The following is a 23,111-nucleotide window of genomic DNA, read 5'->3' on the forward strand; positions in this document are numbered from 1 at the left end:
ATTGTACATCAGAATGACGCACTGTGGTAATTATCTATGTTCTTCTGGGACCACAGGTGCCAGCACAGAAAAGTCTCTGTTACAGCAGCTACATTTTAGAAAAGGTAAAAAAAAAAAAAAAAAAAAAAAGTTTAAGCTGGAGAGCGGGGTGGGAGGGGAGATAGCAAGTTATATAAAATCAAAATCTGAATTGCAATTATTACATTTCTTTTCAAATGATTGGCAGCCAGAGTATATGTTTATACACTGGAAATATAGGTAACCTGGTCTTGATATTACATTGGTCTTTTTCAGTATCACATTTGCGTTAAATGCATTGAAGAACCCTATTTTTACCACTGTATGGCTATCCAAACGTGTTCTTTTTGGGGTAAGATGTAAATTTGGCCCTAATGGTTTTTTAGCCCTGGAGTTTTACATTATGCCTCCTGACTCTGCTCCCTACCCCAGTTCACATTCAAGTCCCCAGCTGTATTCCCAGACCCCTAAAATCTTGTTTGCAAAAGTTATCAACCACCACTTTGTTTTCAGCTACCCACCTTTCCATAAACAGCCCACCTCTCTTTTGCTCCTGTAAACCCTCTAGTCTCCCTCTTTTCTCTCCTGTATTTAGAAAGCAGCACCTTCCACAAACTAGGCCTCTAAGCCATCCAATCAGCTTTTATTTGTAGGGCATAAATTCACCTGATTAGCATTTCATCTACAGCGTGTCTGTCACTCTCTGTTTTCTATTCTGCACTTGTGTCTGGAAGCTCAGCAGCAAGTCAAAGGGGGAGTGCAGCAAGTATAAGAGACCCATGGTGTGGAACAGGCTTCTCAAATGTTCCTTATTTTAAAAGGGATTTAACACATTTTGGTCCCAAAGTTATCTACAGTCCACATAAATTTGCTGTCTCGGCACTTTTAGCATTAAATTATTTGCATCAGAAATAATCATGAAATGGAGTTATAAATGAAAGTTAGTTTCACTAAATGAAAGCATTCCACAGCGTTTTAAATTTCTGTAATCATTTTATGACTTTATCACACCCCACATTTGGGAGTCTACAGCATGGATCCAAGAGGAAAATTTTGTCCATTGATTTAAACAGGGTTACTAGCAGCTCAGATGCAATTGCAAACTGGGTCGCTGGCAGTGGTTTTGTTAGCCACTAGAGGTCCCCATAATACTCTGATCAGCAACGTTTCATTTTTGTTTCAAGAATGTTCTCCTCATGAAAATAAAGGAAGTTTGTTAGTCTACTCTGCAATCATCCTGTTGAAACAATTTTAAAAGAAAATGCTTTATCATTTCATCAGATTTAAAAAGGAAGAAACAATAAAAAGTCTTTAATTTTTATTCATAAAGAAAAGAAAGTAAAGAAACCAGTTCAGAAGCTTTACAGAGAATCCAAATCAGAGAGGAAAAAAAAAAATCCCATCATCATGTGTCATCAACACCCGCCCCCGCCCCCCCCCCCCCACACAGACATTAACATTTGCCTTAGTGATAGTTCAGTGAATCACAGGGTGGTAATCCTACAAAGGAAGGAACACTACCAACATTGGCATCCCATTCCTAAGTATAAATTGCAGAAATGATAAATGTACTGTATGAACAATCATTAGAACAGGGAAGAGAAACTTTTTGTTAAAGTAGCATCAGGAGAAAGTATTAAAGCATTTAAACCTAGGAATAGTCATGATATTCAAAGATAAATCAGCTCCAGACTGTCCTCATAATCTAATCAGCCTTTTCCCCACCATTGTGTTGTATGTCACTCTTTTCTTTGTCCCACATGTGGCTTCTGAGGGTGTGTAGAGATATAAGAAGAGAGAAAAAGGTTACCTGAACATTCTCTGAAAGAGGTATTTATGGTGGCTCCACACTGTTGTGGCCCAAGCTTTTGATTTACAATGGCTGAAACCATTCTGCAGCAATGGATTCAAAATGAACAGTTTCTTCATGAAGCAGTGCACACGTTTTGGGAATAGCAGGCATGCACAATCTCTACCACACATCTGTTATCATGAGGATATACACAGTGTTATGTGGAAGTCTTTCAGGGATACATGAATTTTCTTTTTACCTGATAGATAAAAAGCTGAAGTCAATTTGACTCTGCAGATGGTACCTTATAATGTGAATTTCTGCACGTATATACATAGAAAGTCATGTATGAGTTTCCTTATTCTTGGTCAATTTCTGGTGCCTTCAGCCTATTGGTGAAGTGTGTGTATAGAATATTTTTCAGTAGTCATTTCCAATATTGAGGCTATATCCCCCTATCATTTGCTGGGAGGTAAATCACAGACTAGTGTGAATTTAGCTGATTTTGATTAAACATGGAAGTATTGAGCCTTTGGATTATTTCAGTGCTTCAAAATTGGAATCTACTGCAGCTGTGCATCACATCTGTGTTAGGCAAAGGAATCTCAAGACAAAAACAAAGGAACAGAGAAGCTATTTAATATAACAAATTCAAGTATTTCAGTCTTGACACTTAGTGAACAGAAAATCATGAGACAGAAAAGACATTCCCTTCCAAAGGTGGAATAGCTGATGCTTATATGTCGGGGTACTTATTGTATGCTTGTGGATGAATCTATATATACAGATATTCGTCCACACATTTATAATGCATATGTCTCAACATGATTTTTAGCACTTGATTGTAAGTGGATTTGGGACAAGTCATGAAGAATTTTAATTCCATTCAAAATAATTTGACAGCTTGGACAAAAAAAATCTTACTCAAGCATGTTTCACACAGCAAAGCCATGTAGCTCATGCATGCACACTTGAAGTTCAGAAGGATAAAATAAGCAATACTTCATACCAATTTACAAATATATAAAATATATGCAGGTTTTTAAACCACCTGTGACTGTTGAACCAAATTTCCTTCCTGTATTTGCGTATGAGGCTCCTACACTAGCCAGCCGGGATGGCAACTGATGCAATAGTTTTAGCAGGATCAACTCCAGCTGTCTCCTTTTCATAATAAACACATTCACAGGGCTGGGAAAGAGGGTTTAAAATTTATAAAATTTCATTCAGTTGCCATTTTAAGTCTTGTGACATTTCCCTCCTTCTCTCCCCCACCCCAATACTTGTATTTCTTGAGCTCAGGGGCATTGAATGCCCTTACACCAGGCTTGAATTTGGCCTTTTATAGTGGAAAGCTGTGATCTGATTAACATAGTAGATACTGGTTTGCAATTGAGTCAATAGGCACATTCTTCTTATTCTTTCCTGTGCTTCCTCCATTAATTCTGAAGATGTCATTGAGTGTCATTGAGTTTGATTTTAAAAAAGTAAAATTAAACTCTTCTACCAATACCCATTTTAGCAATGGTTGATGTAAGTTTTTGCCTCCACGTACCAATAAAAGATATTTCAGCGATTTCTTACAATTGGTGAATTTTTATATAGATTTAATATTGGTTACTGTAACCTATGCAGAAGATCGAAAGGGGTATCATAACAAGGAAAATAACTAATTGACAGAATGTACATTTTCTTGTTAAATGTACTTATGGTGGCTCATCACGATACAACAAACCTGTGTTTGGACAGCAACCACCATAATGGGCCCCAATCCAAAAACAGGACCTTAGAGGACTATTGTAGCAAAATGGCTCATTATTCAATATTAAGTCTATATAACAAGCTATATATTTGCCCAACTATATATACACACCCGTGTGATGGATTCTACAACTTCCCCCTGCCCCCCCCCCCCCACAAAAACAAAAAACCACCAGGCAGGCAGAGGTTGAGAATCCAACCTGACTGCAGACAGCAAAACAGAACGGTCAATTATGGGTACAACTCATTGCATGAGAAGCTCGTACCAGGCTCTCTCTGAGGCTTCTGAAGTACAACAGCAGAAGCTGAGGATGAAAGCACTGAGGACCAAGGACTTTTGGACTCATTTATATGAGGTTTAAAGTCTGCCTTTTCATTGATTTAATTTAAGTTGCTGGAGCCTACATCAAGGACCAACCCAGGCTATTCAAAGTAGGACTTTGCCCAATGCAGTATCCTTGGCTGCTGACAGTACCTTATGAAAAATATTTCACTTGCACGGATGGATTCATTTTTAGCAAAGTGCAAGGAAACTGCTGTGAATCCTGTTGGTGGTACTGGAAGTTGCACAGATACAATCTATGTGCTTTCTTTTCATGCTCTCCAATTTTACCCACCTTGGTGAGGAGAAATTACTCCAGCAGAACTACTGTGACAGCAACAGGTCGGCTACTACCAGGGGCACAGCTCACTCTTTCACTGCACAGGGTAGTAGTTCCATTAGGCAAAGAGGTTGTTTCAACAGACTGTGTTGTATTTTATTGAGTGCCCCTTACTTGAGCTGCCCATTGTTGACTTCAACAAAATATGCCCCAATCTGTCCCAGCATAATTTTCCCTTTGCAATTTAAAATAAAATAAAATAAACTACCCTGCTAGTCCTCCTTCCATCTCAGTCAATAGCAAGAGTCTCATTGACTTAAATGGAAGCAGGACTGGGTCCAGAGGTAAATTAAAATGTCTGTGTAATTGCCAAATTCCCTCACCTTCTACACACTATTTTAGCATGAGGCAACGAGTAACTGAAGTGCAAAAAGATTTGTGACTAGTCTTAGGATCAGATCTGTAAACTGTGAATAGCCAGACTGAGTAGTGCCTTACTCCTGCAAATAAAAAAAAAAAAATCAGCCTCACCGAAATGAAGTGATGGAATTAAAATTTCAGAATCTTAATTGGGCACAGACCTTTGTATCTTAATATTGGCTTGACACAGAGAATTTTCTTCATGTTTTGTGCTACAACAACATAAAACTTTAACACATCTTGCAAACAAGTCTGTACATTTTAAATCAATCACTGACTAAAAAAAGTGAGGTATAAGAGTTTATTTAAAGTAACTGATGTTAGTACAGAAAAGGGGTCAAGAATTCAGGGATTTGCTTCAACTTCTTTCACAAAAATTTGGTACAAGCAGAAGATTAGACATATCTTTTGCCAGTGTAAACATTGCAAAAACTTATGCATTTCCTGTTAGAGGCCTTCAGAATGACAAGAGCTGTTTGTTAAATTTGACTACTGCTCTCCTTTTTGGATTCACTCCATGCCAAGTTACAGGATGTAAGCCTTACTCAAGTTATGCAACTGGTGTTAAAGACTGAACATAGGTCAATATTTTATAACTATTACATTTTGTTCAGCACAATGCTCAGGTTGATCTGTGTAAATGCAAAAGTGGAACTTAATGTGCCTTGCTTAACCATTTAATAGCTTATTGCACTGATTTCAGATATAAGGCACATTTTTATCCCCTGCAGTGCCACACTTTCCCAGCTCAGAAGTTTTTGCTTGATATTCAAGCTTTACTTCGGGATTCTCTCATTTAATACATTAAATTTTACAAGTCAAAGATGAAATCGTCAAATTTCCTCTTCTTTGAAACCATGATGACATATTTTAAAGTATGATAGAATTAGTATGTACTTAGAGTATTTCATAGCAATTAAAAAACTTAAAACATAAATACTTCATAAAGAAGAAACCCAAGAGTTCTGCCATTAGTCTACCCAAGAGGATGTACTGAATCTTAACTACAGGATATCTGGAAGTCTACTTTTAAGCAGTTCTCTTATTGTGAAGAGAATTTTTTCAGTGTATGAGTCAACAGTACAAATTCATTACTAGCATGAGATTAATTCCACTGCAGTTACTAGAGTTTTCCCATTTACAAATACACTGGGCCAAACTCACCACTGTGTAGGTAAAGCAATTTAGCAACAGACTTTTTTCAAAACAGACAATTTTGTAGCTAAACAAGCTTTTTAGACTTGCTCCCTCAGATATCAAGGTTGGTGTATTTAACATTCCAAGGGATTAGCTAGTAGCTTGTTTATACAATATCCACTTTCTGCAGACTAATCGGTACTTTACCGTATATAAATAACGGAGAATTAACAAGGTGCTGATAATGACAGATCTATGAGGTTGCCACTGCCAATTAAAAAAACCATGATTCGTTTATAAACAGCTCTTTAACTCCAGTTCTGAGAAAAAAAAATTCAGACTATAATGTGGCCTTATCATTGGTCCATAGATAAATTCTTTAGGAGGAGAAAAATATTCTCTCAGTTTGTAAATCACACAATCATATTCCATTTATGAAACTTAAGACAGAAGATTCCTTTTAAATGCTTGCATTGCTGTTCCTTAAACTTGTAAAATATCCTGACTTCAGATAACACTGACCCAGAGATGGTAATTAGTGCAAGTGACCATAGTTTTCATTCATTCAGGAAGAATTTCACCCTTGTGCAAAGGTTAGCACCAGGCTGAGGCACCATACTAGTACTTCTTAAACCCTATTTTGAGGGCTTAAGTGTTATGTAAGAAGACTCATGCGACCCTCTGAAGAGGGTGAATGTAGCCCTGTTAGCACTTTGGGAAATGGTTACTTAACTCCAAAAAGGAATGACCATGTAGAGTTATTATAGCAGATTTAAACAGAAGACATAGCCTAGGGAGAAGAGACACTTTAAAAACAACAATGGCAATTTAATAAAACTGTCCACAGCACCATCCTCTTTCATTTTTTAAAAACATATCTTGTAATAATAATAATCCAAAACAACAACAGTGTGACATTCAGCTATGACATTCAGTGTGAGAGTTACACTGAGCACTCAAATGCTAAGGCACTAAAAAGATGAGAGCCAAAGCCAAGATTTTTAAAAAAGTGACTTGTGCCCAACTTGAGATACCTTAAAGCGGCCAGATTTTCAGAGTTTGGATGCTTAGCGCCTTCTGAAATATCAGGCCACTTTAAGGCATCTCACCCAAAAAAGTCACCAGCCATTTGAAAATCTTGGCCTAGAGTCTTAATTCCTCTTATCCATATCAACTGCCCATCCAAAATTTGATAAATTAGTTTGCTCAATTAGTGCAACCAAAATGTTAATCTGGTTATCTTTAATTTTCAAAGAAGTTGGCGTTTAGTGATATCAACTATACATGTACAGTATAAGTAATGTAATTAGCAACAGCAGGTACTTTGCACCGATGTACCAGAGAGTGTTTTGAATCATCATCTGGATCCTGCTTTGGAGAAATATCTAGAATAAGCTAAAATCCATTTAAGGAGAGTAGCAACAGTCCTCCTCTCCAAAACCAAAACAGCCTTAAATCACCAAACTGGTGTACTCTGTCTGTACTGTGTTATGGGGAACAGCAAGTAAAGTTACTTTTCATATGTAATAAAAGTGGAACAGTATTTAACTACAAAGTATGGACAGAGTATATAGTAAATAATCCTTATAGAAAAAAAATACACTTAGGTCTCATACATGTCGGAGACATAAAGAGTGTTACCATTGTGATTAGTGTAGTGTTATTTAAATGGAAAGCACCATTTTTCTGCTTACTTTCTGGGTTTCTTACTGCCTGTCATAACAAAATAGTGATCATCTTGTTTAGCCTTCAAAATAGGATTTTTTAATACATCAGGGGTCCCCTTGCTATATGCTGTTGTAGTCTTTCCTTTTGAGAGGGGTTTCTTGACTGTTGAAGCCAGGATTTCATCACTCTTTTGGGAGGTTTTGATTGAGGAGTGACTTGTTGTGGAAGGCTGTGCCGTCTTTTTTGTCGTTTGTGCTTTGACTGAAGTTTGGGGAAGTCGTACAACAGATAATGGAGTGCGTTCAGGATGTTTTGATGAACTGGATCCTATCTGTGGGTTTCTACTGCTATCCTGTCCCTGTAAACACTTTACTGCAGGCCGTTTATTAGCAGCTGAAGCTACGCTCTTGCTTGGAGATCCCAGAGGAGGCATTAACAGTGATGTTTTACCAGCTGCAAGCGAAGATGCAGAATCTGGCTGTTTTAAGACTGGAGTAGTTCTGAGATTCCTCCCTGGGCCAGATCCTGTTTGTGGCACTCTTCTGGGAGGCCGGGACCCTATTCCCGATGCTTCATTGTTACTTTTGGAAGTTGGTGTTGCTATTTTTGCAAGAGACTGATAAGAATGTGAAAGCTTAGAAACAACAGGCAGATTTGCGTTAGGTGGCCTAGCAGATTTTGATGAGGATTTTGAAGCAATAGAATTAGGTTTGGTGGTGGAGTTAGATACAGTTTTGCATTTAGAAGGAGCATATTTTTGTTTTGAAGTCATCATTTCTCTTGTCCCAGGTAATTCTGAAAGCTGACTTGTAGAACAAGAGAGGGTAGGATGCAAAATTGTTGCTGGAGAATTCTGGGATGGTGTAAGTTTGACGTTAGGAGTATCAGGGGACCAGATGCGTTTGCGCAGTGGCCCTGAACAATCAGGAGCAGTATTTAATAATGCAGGTGAAGAACTTTTTTTTGCAGGTTGTGCAAGTTTTGAAATAGCAGAAGTTGGTAAGTTGCGTGCAGAAGAATCCAGTTTCTTTGAAGCACCTGTTAAGGATCTGAAAGGAGATTGGGCACCCTTTGCTGGAGATCCTTGTAACTTGGAACGAGCCGATATGGACTTGGTTGCCCCTTTTGGGGATGACAGGGCAGGTGACTGTGGACGTTTAGATAATGCCTGCTTACCACTGGCCACCTGAGCAGCTTTTATAACTGAAACAGGAGTGGGTGGTTTTGAATTTTGTTTCTGAAACATATTAATAGCCGATATGGGATTCATGAGAGGAGGCTGCGGCGTTCTAGATGATGAATCAGGGGTGTCTTCACTGGGGCCACCTTTTTGAAATGCCAGGATTTTTTGCTCCAGAGTTGCAAATTGCAGCACTCGACATGGATCATATTTGAGAAGAAAACCTTGAAGAGTGTCCCAGCCTCCACCAACACGTACCATCACATGTTTTCCATGCAGCATCTAAGAAGGAGGGGGAGAGAAGCAGATGGCAGAACACTAAAATTATATCTACTTTAGTACACAATTTATTACCAAATGTAACACAGGAAGTGTAAGGCACTAGCAACTTGAATGTATCCTATTTCTAAGGGAGCACCCTTTAAATAATAGCCTGAAATTCCCCTTGTTTTAAATTCCTTTTTTTAAAAAGGAAAGGATTTCAGGGGTTTTCTGCTCCCCTCTTGACATTAATAAGTTTTTTTTTCCAGCAACTGAGACACTGACTGAATATGCAGGGGCAACTAAGTATCTATGAGCTACTAGGTGTTACGGTAATACAAATACAGTACATTCTCATTTATCCAAATGGCCTGGGGGACACCTGAAACTTTCAGATAACTGGGCATTAGGATAAAAAAAAGTTATTAACTAACATAGGGCTCTAGAGAGGGGACATATTGAATATGGATAAGTAGGATTTTCAGAAAAAGGGAATTCAGGTAACTGGAATTTTACTATAATAAATGTAAAGTGACAGATTGTTGTATGCAATGTTGCTATAGCCGTGTCAGTGCCAGGATACCTTCCCCAGACCTGAAGAACAGCTCTGTGTAGCTCAAAAGCTCGTCTGTCTCATCTGCACAAGCTGGTCATAAGAACAGCCATACTGGGGCAGACCAAAGGTCCATCTAGCCCAGTATCCTGTCTTCCGACAGCAGCCAATGCCAGATGCCCCAGAGGCAATGAACAGAACAGGTAATTACAAAGTGATCCATCCCCAGCCGCCCACTCCCAGCTTCTGGCAAACTGAGGCTAGGGACACCATCCCTGTTGGTCTTGGCTAAGTCTTTTTTGAACCCTGTTATAGTCCTCGCCTTCACAACATCCTCTAGCAAGGAGTTCCACAGGCTGACTGCACTGTGTGAAGAAATACTTCCTTTTGTTTGCTTTAAACCTCCTGCCTATTAATTTCATTTGGTGACCCCTAGTTCTTGTGTTATGAGAAGGAATAAACAACACTTCCTTATTTACTTTATTCACACCAGTCATGAATCTATAGGCCTCAATCATATCCTCTCTTAGTCGTCTATTTTCCAAGCTGCAAAGTCCCATTTTATTAATCTCACCTCATGGAAGGTGTTCCATACCCCTAATCATTTTTGTTGCCCTTTTCTGTACCTTTTTTGAGATGGGGCGACCACATCTGCATGCAGTATTCAAAATGTGGGTGTACCATGGATTTATAAAGGCAATATGATATTTTCTGTCTTATCTATCCCTTTCTTAATGGATTCCCAACATTCTATTAGCTTTTTTGACTGCCGCTGCACGTTGAGTGGATGTTTTCAGAGAACTATCCACAATGACTCCAAGATCTCTTTCGGGAGTGGTAACAGCTAATTTAGACCAAATCATTTTATATGTAATGGTGGGATTATGTTTTCCAATGTGCATCACTTTACATTTATCAACATTGAATTTCATCTGCCATTTTGTTGCCCAGTCACCAGGTTTATGAGATTCCTTTGCAACTCTTCACAGTCTGCCTTGGACTTAACTATTTTGAGTAGTTTTGTATTATCTGCAAATTTTGCCACCTCACTGTTTACCCCCTTTTCCACATCATTTATTAATATGTTGAATAGGACTGGCCGCAGTATAGATCCCTAGGGGACACTACTATTTACCTCTCTCCATTTTGAAAACTGACCATTTATTTCTACCTTTTGTTTCTATCTTTTAACCAATTACTGATCCATGAAAGGACCTTCCCTCTTATCCCATGACAGCTTACTTTGCTTAAGAGCCTTTGGTCAAAGGCTTTCTGAAAATCTGAGTACACTATATCCACTGGATCACCCTTGTCCACATGCTTGTTGACATCTTCAAAAAATTCTAATGGATTGGTGAAGCAAGATTTCCCTTTACAAAAAGGTGTGGGCTCTTCTAACATATTGTGTTCATCTATGTGTCTGACAATTCTTTTCTTGACTATAGTCTCAACCAGTTTGCCCGGTACTGAAGTTAGGCTTACCGACCTGTAATTGCTAGGATCACTGTTGGAGCCTTTTAAAAAAAATTGGCGTCACATTAGCTATCCTCCAGTCATCTGATACAGAAGGTGATTTAAATTATAGGTTACATACTAGTATTAGTAATTCAGCAATTTCATATTTGAGTTCTTCAGAACTCTTGGGTGAATAACATCTGGTCTGGTGAGTTATTACTGTTTAGTTAATCAATCTGTTCCAAACGCTCCTCTAATGACACCTTAATCTGGGACAGTTCCTCAGATTTGTCACCTAAAAAGAATGGCTCAGATTTGGGAATCTCTCTCACATCCTCAGCTGTGAAGACCAGTGCAAAGAATTCATTTAGTTTCTCCATAATGGCCTTATCTTTGAGTGCTCCTTTAGCATCTCAATCGTCCAGTGGCCCCACTAGTTGTTTAGCAGGCTTCCTGCTTCTGATATACTTAGAAAACAAATTGCTATTATTTTGAATCTTTGGCTAGTTGTTCTTCAAATCCTTTGACCTTCTTAATTATATTTTTACACTTCACTTCCCAGAATTTATGACCCTTTCTATTTTCCTCACTAGGGGTAGGCTGCTGTGGTGTTTTCCCTGCCACAGCAGCCCAATAACATCCCCTTCCAATACAAGATATTACCTCACCCACTTCTGTATCAAATTGTGACTTTCAGTTGACACTGACATTTTGAAGAATGTGACTTACTATTGGGTATGTAACTGGAACTGCCTAGAGCTGTCAAAGATAGATGCAAGGCTCCCTGAAGAAACCAACATTAGAATCATCAACAGTGATTGTTTTCCAGCCAAAGATATCCAACTTCAGAACAATGGTTTTGCTACAGAGTGTGGCCAGGCAGAAAGAAACTGGCTTTCCCAGTTTGTGCTCGAGGGGCACTGGACCATCCCAGTTAATCACCCAACTGTGGTTCTGAAGCTGATCAGTTGGTCACCTGACAGAGGAGACAGAAGCCTTATTTAAGAGTAGGATCTGCTCTAGGCTTCCTCTCTCTCACTGGGCATCCATTGCCAGATGGCAGGAGGGCAGTATGTCCACTTGACATACTGATTGGCTTAGGACTCACAAGGTGGGTAAACATACACTCAGAGGAGAGGGTGTATAGGCTTTTGTTATTTTTCCCAAAGATCTGTGACTCTTGTGTGTTTTGAGAGTACGAATTACCGAGGTTAAGAAATTCCTGTGTTCTTTGTTCTACCTGCCACTTGGTCCCTGAGGAGTTAAGCTATAAAGCAGAGCACCCAAGGCAAAGTGGAACTCTTGGGGTGCATGCATAAGCAACTGGGGCAGATTGGGAGGTAACAGCACTGGTTTCAGTGCCTAGGGCAGATGGACAGCAGAGTACCGCACTGCAAGGAAGAGTGTCAGACAGGGAGTCTGCACCCAAGAGTGTGCCTTACAGGTTCAGAGCTAGAAAACAGCGAATGGACTCTGCTCAGACCCAGCTGGCTTGGAAGGCTGGATTCATTTACAACAAACTGGAGGTAGCTACTAGGCAGGTCTGTAACATGTACACAGTAAACTGAAATAATAAAGCAAAAAATTGTTCCTGCCCACTTCTTTCCATTATAGTAATTGTATGTGTCATTTCAAACTATAGGCAGTAGGTACATCATTTTCAGACAGAAAAGTTGTTTTCATGTTGATGATGCCCCTTCAACATTTAGGCTAGCATAAGAATTTGTGAGGTTAAGGGGTAGATCAGCTACACTACTCGATAGCCCAGAACTTTGATAGTCAACATTCAAGGATTAATATTCTTAATTAATACTCAGTTATCTTCCTTTGCACTTCAGGTTCTGACTCTGAATAGACACAATACAGTATGACACTATACTTTAAACTTAGGGGATTCAGTCTAGTTGTCACTATTTACATGGTAGTGATGTTTGGGACATTAAATTTACACTATAAAATCATGATATCCCCTCTTAGAGAGAGTTTCTTTATAAAATGTAAGAATTTTATACAAATTTACTATGAAAGTCATGAAGACACAAATATATAGTGATCAGTTTCTGTGTAGCTAATATTTCATGACTTCAATGCTTGTTTCCTTGTTAAACCAATATTTTTGAATTAGTATGTATGGACCAGAACAGCCAGGACTCGGGGGAGGGGACTACAGACTAGAAGATTAAACCTATTAGCCAGAGAAGTTGTCTGTCTTTTTCTCTGTCTTCCCCACCCCCCCAGACACTGCCCCAATATCTGCAGTGTTCTGATAAGAATCCCAGATATTCACAGCAGATATAAAACTGTCATGATTACAAACAAGTGTATGGACATTCTGATGGGACATTACAACAGTCTACGGTCTTTGATTTCCAATGTTCATGTGTCTAAACATTATTCCCTCCCTGTTATGCCCCTAGGTCACCATAGTTTACCAAAGACCTGCAAGAGATTCCAAGGGGAAAGAAGACTGGAAGGCCACTGCCAATGGTCCAGGGATGAATCCAGTGAGACAAATAACATGCAGATTGTACACTCCTGTTGTGCTGGACAGACATATGAACCCAAGTGAAAAAGCTCTGACCACAGGCCAGATACAATGGAGGCAAAGCTAAAAAAATGAGGTGAGGAAACATTTTGAGAAACTGCACTTACTCGTATGAAGAGTATTTTATCTCCCAATCTATAACGTCCTTCAGATAAGTACTCAATCGAAAATCTATGGGAACAGCTACAGGGAAGATCTTCTGCTATGTGCTTAACCTAGATTTTAAAAAGGAAAGTACCTGTTAGAAAATTGAGTTTTTCAAAAAAATTACAGGTGTGTGGTGTTTTTTGTTTTGGGGAATAACCACTGATAGGTCATTTAACCATGGCAAAAGATTAAATATGTCCCTGTCAAAATACTTTCCCTCATTACAAGATGACTTGAACAGATAAAACTGTCCATTCACAAGATTACTTTAATTTTTTGAGTGGTTCAGATCTGGTTCTTCTAATTTCTCATTTTATTAGAACACTTTTCCAATTTAAATTCCCTTTCTTTACCCCAATTCACTGGTCAGTAGTAGTAAGTATAGCTTCATAAAGATAGACTTTATGTCTCAAGGAATTGTACCAGATGACTGGGCCTCTCTTGAATTGCTGAAATGGTTTTTAGTAGGCCCAGTCTGACCTGTCTCATCAGATGAGCAAATTGGTCAAGATTCTGTACTTGGTCCAAAAGCACCAGTATTCTCCAAGATAGTTGGAAATCTTCCGCAATCTTACAAAAGGAAAAAAAAAAAACTGTATCCAGAAAGGGAGCAACAGAGAAACAATCCAGACACTAAAAAGGAAGCCACCCACAACTTACCCTTAGTGTTGAAGAGAAATGTTCATTTTAAAAAGCAGAGAAAGAGCTTCAAAGAATAGGTACAAAATAGAAATGCAACAATGCTGCTGAGCTACAGAATTACTCACCCTTCAACAGAGAAAGACAAACTGAAGGCTGGAGCATTCCAGAGAAGCAAAATGAGATGCAAGTGTGATTATTATTATATTTTAACAGTTTGAGGTGTGTGTCACAATGGATTTAGTCATCCAGTCCCAATCTATGAAGCCACAGACTATGAAGGAAATTATTTTAAAAAATGTAGGTTTACATACTCATTTTTAAGTAGTTTAGAGAAGCAGTGTATCAGTCCCTTATGGCCTGTTCACAAGCTAAGTGATTCATTTCCTTTCTGCATGAAAGTCGGTTTCCTTAGGGGTGCAACTACAGAAATTTGTTCAAAGATTACTCCAAGATATTTTAGCAGGCTTGTTTCTTCAGCAAGTTTTCATATTTAAAAAAAAAAAACACTTCATTTTGTAACATATGTTTAAAAAAGCCTATTCTTTAATATTAAATAGTTTGGTCAAACACCACTAAATAATACCATTTAAGACTTACTGAATGGGAATGTAATATACTGGATGTGTGTGTGTTTTCCTGTCTTCCATCAGCATAGGAAAGAAGGATGGAGAGATTTCAGTACATGCTTTCCATATGCTGAGGTGTCTGCTATGTACCCATTTAAACACTACTACTTATAGATAAAAAGATGCACTATGCACACTTAGAACATGTCCATTGGAGGCGGCACATCCTTGCCCTTTTAGGGCAAGAAGGCACATATATGCTACATAGACATTCCTTGCATTTAATTATCTAAATAGCATATATGCAAAATTAGGAGCTGGAGTAATTCAAAGCCCACACTGCACAAAATATGCACAATACTTACTGCTTCATGCAGTTCCCCATGGTGGCAACATGACTTTGGGGTGCTGAGAGATGTTACAGGCCCAGAGGTCATTAACAATGTCTCTTCTAACTCAATTTCATTCTCCAGTTTTACTAGCACAGGAGGTTCAACTCCATACCTGAACACAAATACAAAGATGATAATGGGGTAGGAGGAGACATTATGAAACTAAACAAATACAAAGGAGACAATGAAGAAAATACATGCCAAGTGCTGAATAACCGAACAGGGAAAAAAACAGCTCATATAAGAAAAGTCTGGACCAGGGGTCAGCAACTTTTCAGAAGTGGTGTGCTGAGTCTTCATTTATTCACTCTAATTTAAGGTTTCACGTGCCAGTAATACATTTTAATGTTCTTAGAAGGTCTCTTTCTATAAGTCTATAATATATAACTAAACTATTGTTGTATGTAAAGTAAATAAGGATTTAAAAATGTTTAAGAAGCTTCATTTAAAATTAAATTAAAATGCAGAGCCCCCCGGACTGGTGGCCAGGCCCAGGGTAGTGTGAGTGCCACTGAAAATCAGCTCGCGTGCCGCCTTTCGTCAGTCAGAGGATTAATTATCTAATAAGTCAAATACTGTAATAGAATTAAGGTTAGAATTTCTCTCAGACATGCTTTAAATTGGTTAGAATCATTTTGCTGCTGTCTGGGTTCAGTTTAAATAGCAGGTACACATCCCAGTGAATGTACCACAATGGGGGAAAGATGGTCTTAGAGAGGCTACAGCAGAAGATAGTAAAGTTTTCATCGGATTTGAACAATTTAAGTTATGAGGAAGTGTTAAGAAAGTTGTTCTTATTCCCAGTGGAAAACAGGAGACTGAGAAGACTTAGAGGTTTTCGAAGTTATGAAATGACTGCAACAGTTGAGGTATTTTTCAAACTTAAGTTTTAAGAACTGTTCTGTTTTTGAGATCACTTAGGTCTCCATTCATGATCTCCCCGCCTTACAAATGTAGATATCTTGGTGCTATCTATGTGCTTGATTGTGACATTTAGGCACAGCCCGTATTAAGAAGCAGTGTGGAGCTGCACCTCACTCAAAAGCATTCAGGCAGGTATTAGCAATAATAGGAAATTTTTGAAGAGTATCCTTAGTATAGGTAGGCCATAACAGCAGAGCTGTTAATTCTTCTCTGAACCAAAACAGAATCTATTTTCATTGTACTAAAAGACTGCAATTTGCAAAACATTGTATGTAACCCAACACTAAAACTTTATATGCTTAACAGAATGCAATTTCTAGTTAGAAAACTACACAGAATGCATACCTTGATACGATGCGACCAATTTCCAGTAGACAGAGATACACCTGTCTTGGATCCTTGTGCAAAACTACAGAGGAAAAAATAAGTCATACTTCATGTTTGGAAAGCTTTACCAGATAAGGAGGCGGCCTGTGAACTAAGTACAGAAAATAGAAGGCAGGTAAGGTTGTCACCCATTCCCTAGTCATCTTTACATCCTGCAAAACAAGATACATAAACACACAAAGACTAAGTTTTCAAGTGTGGGATATTACAAACAGCTTCAACAAGACAGAAGGTGCCTATCTGAAAATTTAACAGGTGGGTGATGGAGGCTGATATCAAAGGCCAAACAGAGGTGGGAGTCGACATCTCAATAGTGAATGAGAGACGATGGATAGGGTGGGATAGGCTGTGATGGCCTTGAAAGTGAAAACAAGTAGCTTTATGCCTAGATCACAAACAGAAGTCTCAAACTTTACAGATAGTGCTCACAAGCAGTCAAGATGTTTGGCTTGATATCAGAGTGGGTGAGCAGGACAGAGCATCCAGAAACAGACTACTGTCCATGTGAATGCTATTCTGGGGTCACTTAATTCACTACCTCTATAACCTCCTACCCATTCTAGGGGTTAAGTATCAGAGGGATAGCCGTGTTAGTCTGGTTCTGTAGAAGCAGCAAAGAATCCTGTGGCACCTTATAGACTAACAGATGTTTTGCAGCATGAGCTTTCGTGGGTGAATACCCACTTCTTCGGATGCAAGCCACTGCACCCACGAAAGCTCATGCTGCAAAACATCTGTTAGTCTATAAGGTGCCACAGGATTCTTTGCTGATTCTAGGGGTTGTTGCTACAGCATGGCTCTTGGACAGGAATGGGTAATTGCCAAATCACAAAAGCAGTCATTCCCATTTCACCCATCAACAAGAACTTGAAAGCTTGCCTGAGCAAGGGGGGAATTGGGGTGAGAAGACTTGCAGCCTCCCTAATGAGACTCACTGCCAAAAGGCACACAAAGTTGGCATTTATGCCACAAAGCCAGTTTTGGAAAACAGCAATAAACAGACTTCAAAATACTTTTAGCTACAAAAAAACAACACAGCATTAGAAAATCCTGAATGCTGATCCCAAGGAAGTTAAATATATTTTAAGTATTTGTTTCAGAGTGCAGTTAATGAGTTTAGGCTCTTCACTTTATACAGAAAGTGAATTAAGGATATACACAATCTACTTCCATTACACATTTTTTCCTCCTACGTGCACCACTGAAGACTGAAATACAGCAATAAATTTAATATTTTAGATTAGATAGATGGATAGGATTTCTAGCTATTTCATTCTAGTTTAGTAGAAAAATGGTCTAGTAAAGAACAGGAATGAGCACCTCCAACTGGTAGCAATGAGAATTTCAAAGACTAGTTAGCCAATAAAACGAGTAAGCAGTGACAGAGGTCATTTAAGGGTCATAAACGTTAGCAGTGTGTAATAACAAGGTTTTTAAAAAATAAATAAATAAAATCACCCTTACTTTAACTGCAAACTACATTTTTAGTCATTTTCGCAAGTTTTAATGTACATTGCAAATATAAGTAATTTTATGTTCTTTTGACAGGCAAAGAATTTTGCATTATTTAAAGGGTACCTGAGTTCCCACAGAAAGGATTGTGCTTGTTTGTTTCTATTTAAAAAGTAAGTGATGCAAAAACAATTAATTATCTTACAATGAATATACAAAACTTTTCTTAATGATCAGTCAAAGATTTCATTCCATCTGGAAGATCAGTCCAGCAGCTGCTGGTTACAAAGTACAGGCTGAACACTAGAGGCAAACTCAATTTGCAATCTTTGTTTTCATAACCATCTAGTTAGAGGGGGAAAAGTAAGGGGTTGAGAATCATATAGGGTAGATCCTGAGGTAAACGTTAATTACTAACAGACTGTTGTAACTTCAGGCACAAAATCCTGACGTAGCTCTCTAATTCAGCTATCATGCGTGTACTATTCTGAGCACTTTATACAGCAAGAAAGATATTAAATACTGAATAAAGGATATTTTTGTGTTTTAAAGATGTCCATGTGGTCTCTTGGCACTTAAAAAAAAAATGCTGGTCTCTCTTTCAATTATTCTGTTTTGGGAGTTTTTTGCTATGCAGAAAATGTGGCATTTCAACTGCATTCCTTTTATTTTTTTCTCCCACAATGCAACTTTTCAGAGGCTTCAAAAGCACTGTTCAGTCAGATTACTCAATGCAGCCATTAGCAACTGACCCTGCAAAGCTTGTCACATGAACAGTTCTATCAAAATCCCAATCACTACTTATACGATTATTCCTGTCTCACACAAGTATGGCTTTAAGAGCACCTCAGTGCTAACTGGCAGCACCTGCCAGTTCTGTTAGCAACTCCTATCAGGCCTGACAAACTCCCTACACCTTTCATAGTAATTATCCAAAAGCATCTTGTGAGGTATAAAATGAAAGCTGGACACATACTGGTTATTAAAATTGTTGTAAAATGGATGTATTAAGATTATATGAGGAATTATGTATATGTACTGATATTATGCTTTAAAGTCTGTAACCAAACAAAGGGAGAACCAGGTTTCTTCCAGACAGGAGGGAGGGTAGTTCTCTCTCTATGAAATGTAAATTAAGCATGGTAAAGTCAACACAAAAGAACTCTATTTGCATGTAAAGTGAACAGTAAAAATAGGTTGATGGGGGTTTGTGTGAACTCAACGCGGTGTCAGCATGCCAGAGAAAAAGAATCTTCTTATCTGGGGGTGCACTTCAGGATACATTTCAAGAGACATAGGGATAAAATCTGGGTCCTGGTTATGATTGAAAACTAGCAAGCCCTGCAGAAAATCTTAGGTGAGAGACTGTTTTAGACAAAGATTATAACCAGTTAAGATTTACTCTCTAGAAAATGTATTTCTGTTTCCATTATTCTTACTCAATACTCACTTGAATCTGTGAATCTCTGTTCTTGGGTAATAAATGTATTCGTTTTCACCATAAACGGATTATAATTCAGTATTATAGAGGACCTGATCCCTAGGTGTAACCTTCCATCTGTGTGTACACTGTCTTTTTGGGGACAGCTTAACTTGGTAATTACTGTGAATGCCTAGCGCCAGGGGCTGGACACTACAGGGGGATGTTTCTATGGAGCTCGGGGATGGGGATAAACTAAGTGTTACCCTGAAAGGCAAAATAAGTGCTGGCAGAGTCCTGAGGCGTGCGTTTGGGTGGCTATCCGAATGAGTGTCGGGGAACTGACACACCGGTTTAGCATCAGCAAATCTCTATAGCTGAGGCAGAGGGGTGAATCACAATCCTGGGCATCCCAAGAAAGTGTCACAGTAAGAGTCAGGATCGGGCCCATACTGAGTTCTATGCCCCCAAAATAACTTTACAAAAAGGGATAATTACCTAAACCTTCAGATTCAAAGAGATATGTCTCATCAATTCCAATACACCTACACCAGTTAAGGAAGTTGGCTGTATTATCTCTAGCAAAGAAGGATCCTGATGGTGCATTCTTCTTACATGGGACACATCTCATAGGAAAATTCTGGCAAAAAATATTTAAAAAATGAATGTACATATGCTGTGCACACAGATACATAAGTGACATTTTGAAACATTTTCATAAGATCAAGTAAGAATATAACATTTAAAGTACAACAATGGTGGGCGGCTAATAACCATTATTATTTTTTATAACTGATGTAAGCTACATGCATATCTGGAATGCAGACAAAGCTTTCCTCATTTGATGGCTCCAGCCATGTCAGATATAGGCCTTCAAAGGGCAAGTCATCATTCTTGTGCAAGGTCTAAGAAGACAGTGTGTGTATGGTTACGCTGCTGAAGTCAGGAATCAAGGTAGGGGAAAAGAAATCTTCCATTGTAACTCTGTAACTCTGGGATGCAGTAGTGTGGCCTCTCCTGAAGCAGTCTCTACCACTGACCTCCACCAACTCACAGCACATCGGGAAGTTTAGTTGGTGGATCTACACAGTCGTGGTTCCACTGGCTCCACCCTCAAACTCCCTGACAATGTAGCAAAAGGATTACTCTTAGAGCATCTCTCTACAGTGCACAGGGGGTGTGGACTAGCTACATGGATGACACAATCCTTCCACCCCATTCCCCCAAAATAGAGTGAAACTGCACTAGCTGTTGCATTCAGGCACTTTTCAAGCCCTTCCATAAGTAGATGGGTGTGGTACGGGGGGAGGGAGGGAGGAAAGGGGTAGAGTTTCCTTTAGAAAGTAGTGACTTGCTTTCAGTTTTTTCTAAACCAGTTTAACAACTTCGGAGATATAGGTGAGGCATCTTCTCTCTTCTTTTCACAGCCAATGATGATCTGCAACATTCATGGGTGTCCCTTATAAATAGGGCCCTACCAAATTTGCAGCCGAAAAACGTGTCAGGGACTGTGAAATCTGCTCTCCCTCTGAAATCTGCCTGTTGGGGGGGGGGTGTGTGTGTGTGTGGGGAGTCACGGTATTGCCATCCTGCTTTCAGAGCTAGGCAGCTGGACCGCGGTGGCTGCTGGCCAGGCGCCCAGCTCAGAATGCAGCACCACGACCAGCAACAGCGCAGAAGTAAGGGTTGCATGGTATGGTATTGACACCATTACTTCTGCACTGCTGGGGTGGTGGTGGTGATGGCGGCGGCGGCATTGCCTTCAGAGCTGGGTACCTGGCCAGCAGCCACCGCTCTCTGGATGCCCAGCTCTGAAGGCAGCACAGAAATAAGGGTGGCAATACCATAACTCTCTACAATAGCCTTGCAACCCTCCCCATAGTCCTCTTTTGCCACCCTTACTTTGAATTTTAAATTCAAATATCTGAAACTGTGAAATTCAAGATTTTTAAAATGCTATGACCATGAAATTTACCAAAATGGACAGTGAATTTGGTAGGGCCCAACTTATAAATATCCAACATAGTGCTCTGTGAAAACTGCTCCCTTTTTACTATCAAACACCTCCCTCAAGAAGAATTCTAGCAGTTGGTTACTGATATTTAGCCTTAATATATTTAGCTAAATAGTTAAAAATGTACGCCTTCCTGTCAGCTTCTACAATACAGAATACTAATATAAAAAGAAAGTTAGTTTGGTAAAGGGGAAATAGTACTGAAAGTGTTTTCTACCAATTGGTAGAAGCTAACTAGTGCTGCCATCACATGATTAACTGGCTTCTGTAAAAAAAAATACTGACCCAGATTTTTATGTAGTTCTAGCAAAAACAGCTCTAGGCTAGTTGGACTGCAACAGACGCTTTATGTTGGAGGTTAGAAGAATAAAGACTAATTTCTTCCAAGTCATTTCCTTTACACCCATTTTTCTGTCAGTGCTGGACATTGCTATCAAGGTTTTTTGTTTTGTCTTTGTTATGTAATACATGAAAGGTGTAGTCCCTGTTTCTTCTGCTGCTTCCACCCACTGCCCCCAAAAAATTAAGTTGTGAGACCAGTGATTCAGCCACTTCTTTCTCAGAGGGAACTAATAAAACATGAAATGACTGTCCAATATTTTTGATACATGAAAGCACTATTCTAAACATTCTCTCTACCTTCTGTACATCTCAATCACATATTGCATGTGCTAATGGTTGCACATGTGTAAGGGTCAAGTCATGTGTCATAAAGACTTCAAATCCTTCTATTTTGTATAAATTGTGAGTTTTATCCACTCTCATTTCTGCCACATTTTATTCCCAATAGTGGTGCCTAAGCATGTCTCCCATACATATGTTGTTTTAGGTATTTTACTCTACTCTAGTGATCAATTACTGGTACAAAATTTGCATAAAGTGTCGACAGGTTTCCTGTTTCTCCTACCCAGTTAGTCCTCCCCACCACACACACAACCAATAAGAATCAGAGCCTTGAGGGGTCAGACCATAGGGTCCTTAATCAGGCCTTCCACCAGCACACCTCCTATTGAAGTGAGGACTTTAGGATTTGAAACACAATGAATAGCCAACATCTCATTTGTAGCTACTTATTTGAGCCATTAAGACATCACGTTTCTTCTTATTTCCAAGTACAATGCATACAGAGTGCAATTTTGTTAAATGCAGATAAAAAGTGGTTGCACGTGAAGTGATGCAGTTTATCAATTACTGTAATAGTCAGATGACTCACCCTTAAGTCCTTTGAGCTACAGCATTTTTTAATTGTACTTTGAAGGACACCAACCAACTGGCAGAGTAGTACGCCATTATCAAGCTCTTCCAGCAACCGTTCCGCTGTAACTTCTACCCCTGAAAATAAAAAGTGGAAAATGTTAGAATTATTCCAGAGGAAGGCAAGCTAACAGAAACTATATGCAGACAACTCAGACATGGCATTCCACCATTAAAAAGACACAATGTTGGCCTGTAGTCTACAACAGAAGTGAGATCATCAGTATTTTGAATACCAGTTTTTATTCCATTCAACTAAAACTTTAAAATTTCTGCTATGTTACATATTCACCATAAAAATCAACTGCCACTGAAGCAATAATATAAATATAAGCTTTTATTAAATCTAAAAAACAGATACTAACGTAGAGATGTATTTGTACTATATGTTTCCCCCTTCTCAACATGCACGGTTTCAGCCTGTGTTAGTTATATCCTATAGCTTTAGATTCTAAAAAGAGAATTGGCATACATTTAAAATGAAATATGTTTATTTACCTATAAAATTATTTCTATTAAAA

At 38.9% G+C, this 23,111-nt stretch overlaps 1 protein-coding gene across 6 annotated transcripts in view; it reads right to left on the bottom strand.

The window, feature by feature from the left end:
* Positions 1 to 4,880: 4,880 nt before the first annotated feature.
* Positions 4,881 to 23,111, bottom strand: part of GAS2L3 (growth arrest specific 2 like 3) — a 31,108-nt gene continuing 12,877 nt past the window's right edge. For all 6 annotated transcript variants that reach the window (XM_039520504.1, XM_039520508.1, XM_039520507.1 and 3 more), the window contains 6 exons: positions 22,550 to 22,668; positions 19,821 to 19,962; positions 16,409 to 16,472; positions 15,113 to 15,251; positions 13,500 to 13,607; positions 4,881 to 8,860 (listed from right to left, as the gene is read on the bottom strand). In XM_039520504.1, coding sequence (XP_039376438.1) covers positions 7,421 to 8,860; positions 13,500 to 13,607; positions 15,113 to 15,251; positions 16,409 to 16,472; positions 19,821 to 19,962; positions 22,550 to 22,668 — 2,012 coding nt within the window. In that variant the 3' untranslated portion in view covers positions 4,881 to 7,420. The remainder of the gene's footprint in view (positions 8,861 to 13,499; positions 13,608 to 15,112; positions 15,252 to 16,408; positions 16,473 to 19,820; positions 19,963 to 22,549; positions 22,669 to 23,111) is intronic.

Source organism: Mauremys reevesii, linkage group 1 (assembly GCF_016161935.1).
Source record: "Mauremys reevesii isolate NIE-2019 linkage group 1, ASM1616193v1, whole genome shotgun sequence".
Lineage (NCBI taxonomy): Eukaryota > Metazoa > Chordata > Testudines > Geoemydidae > Mauremys > Mauremys reevesii.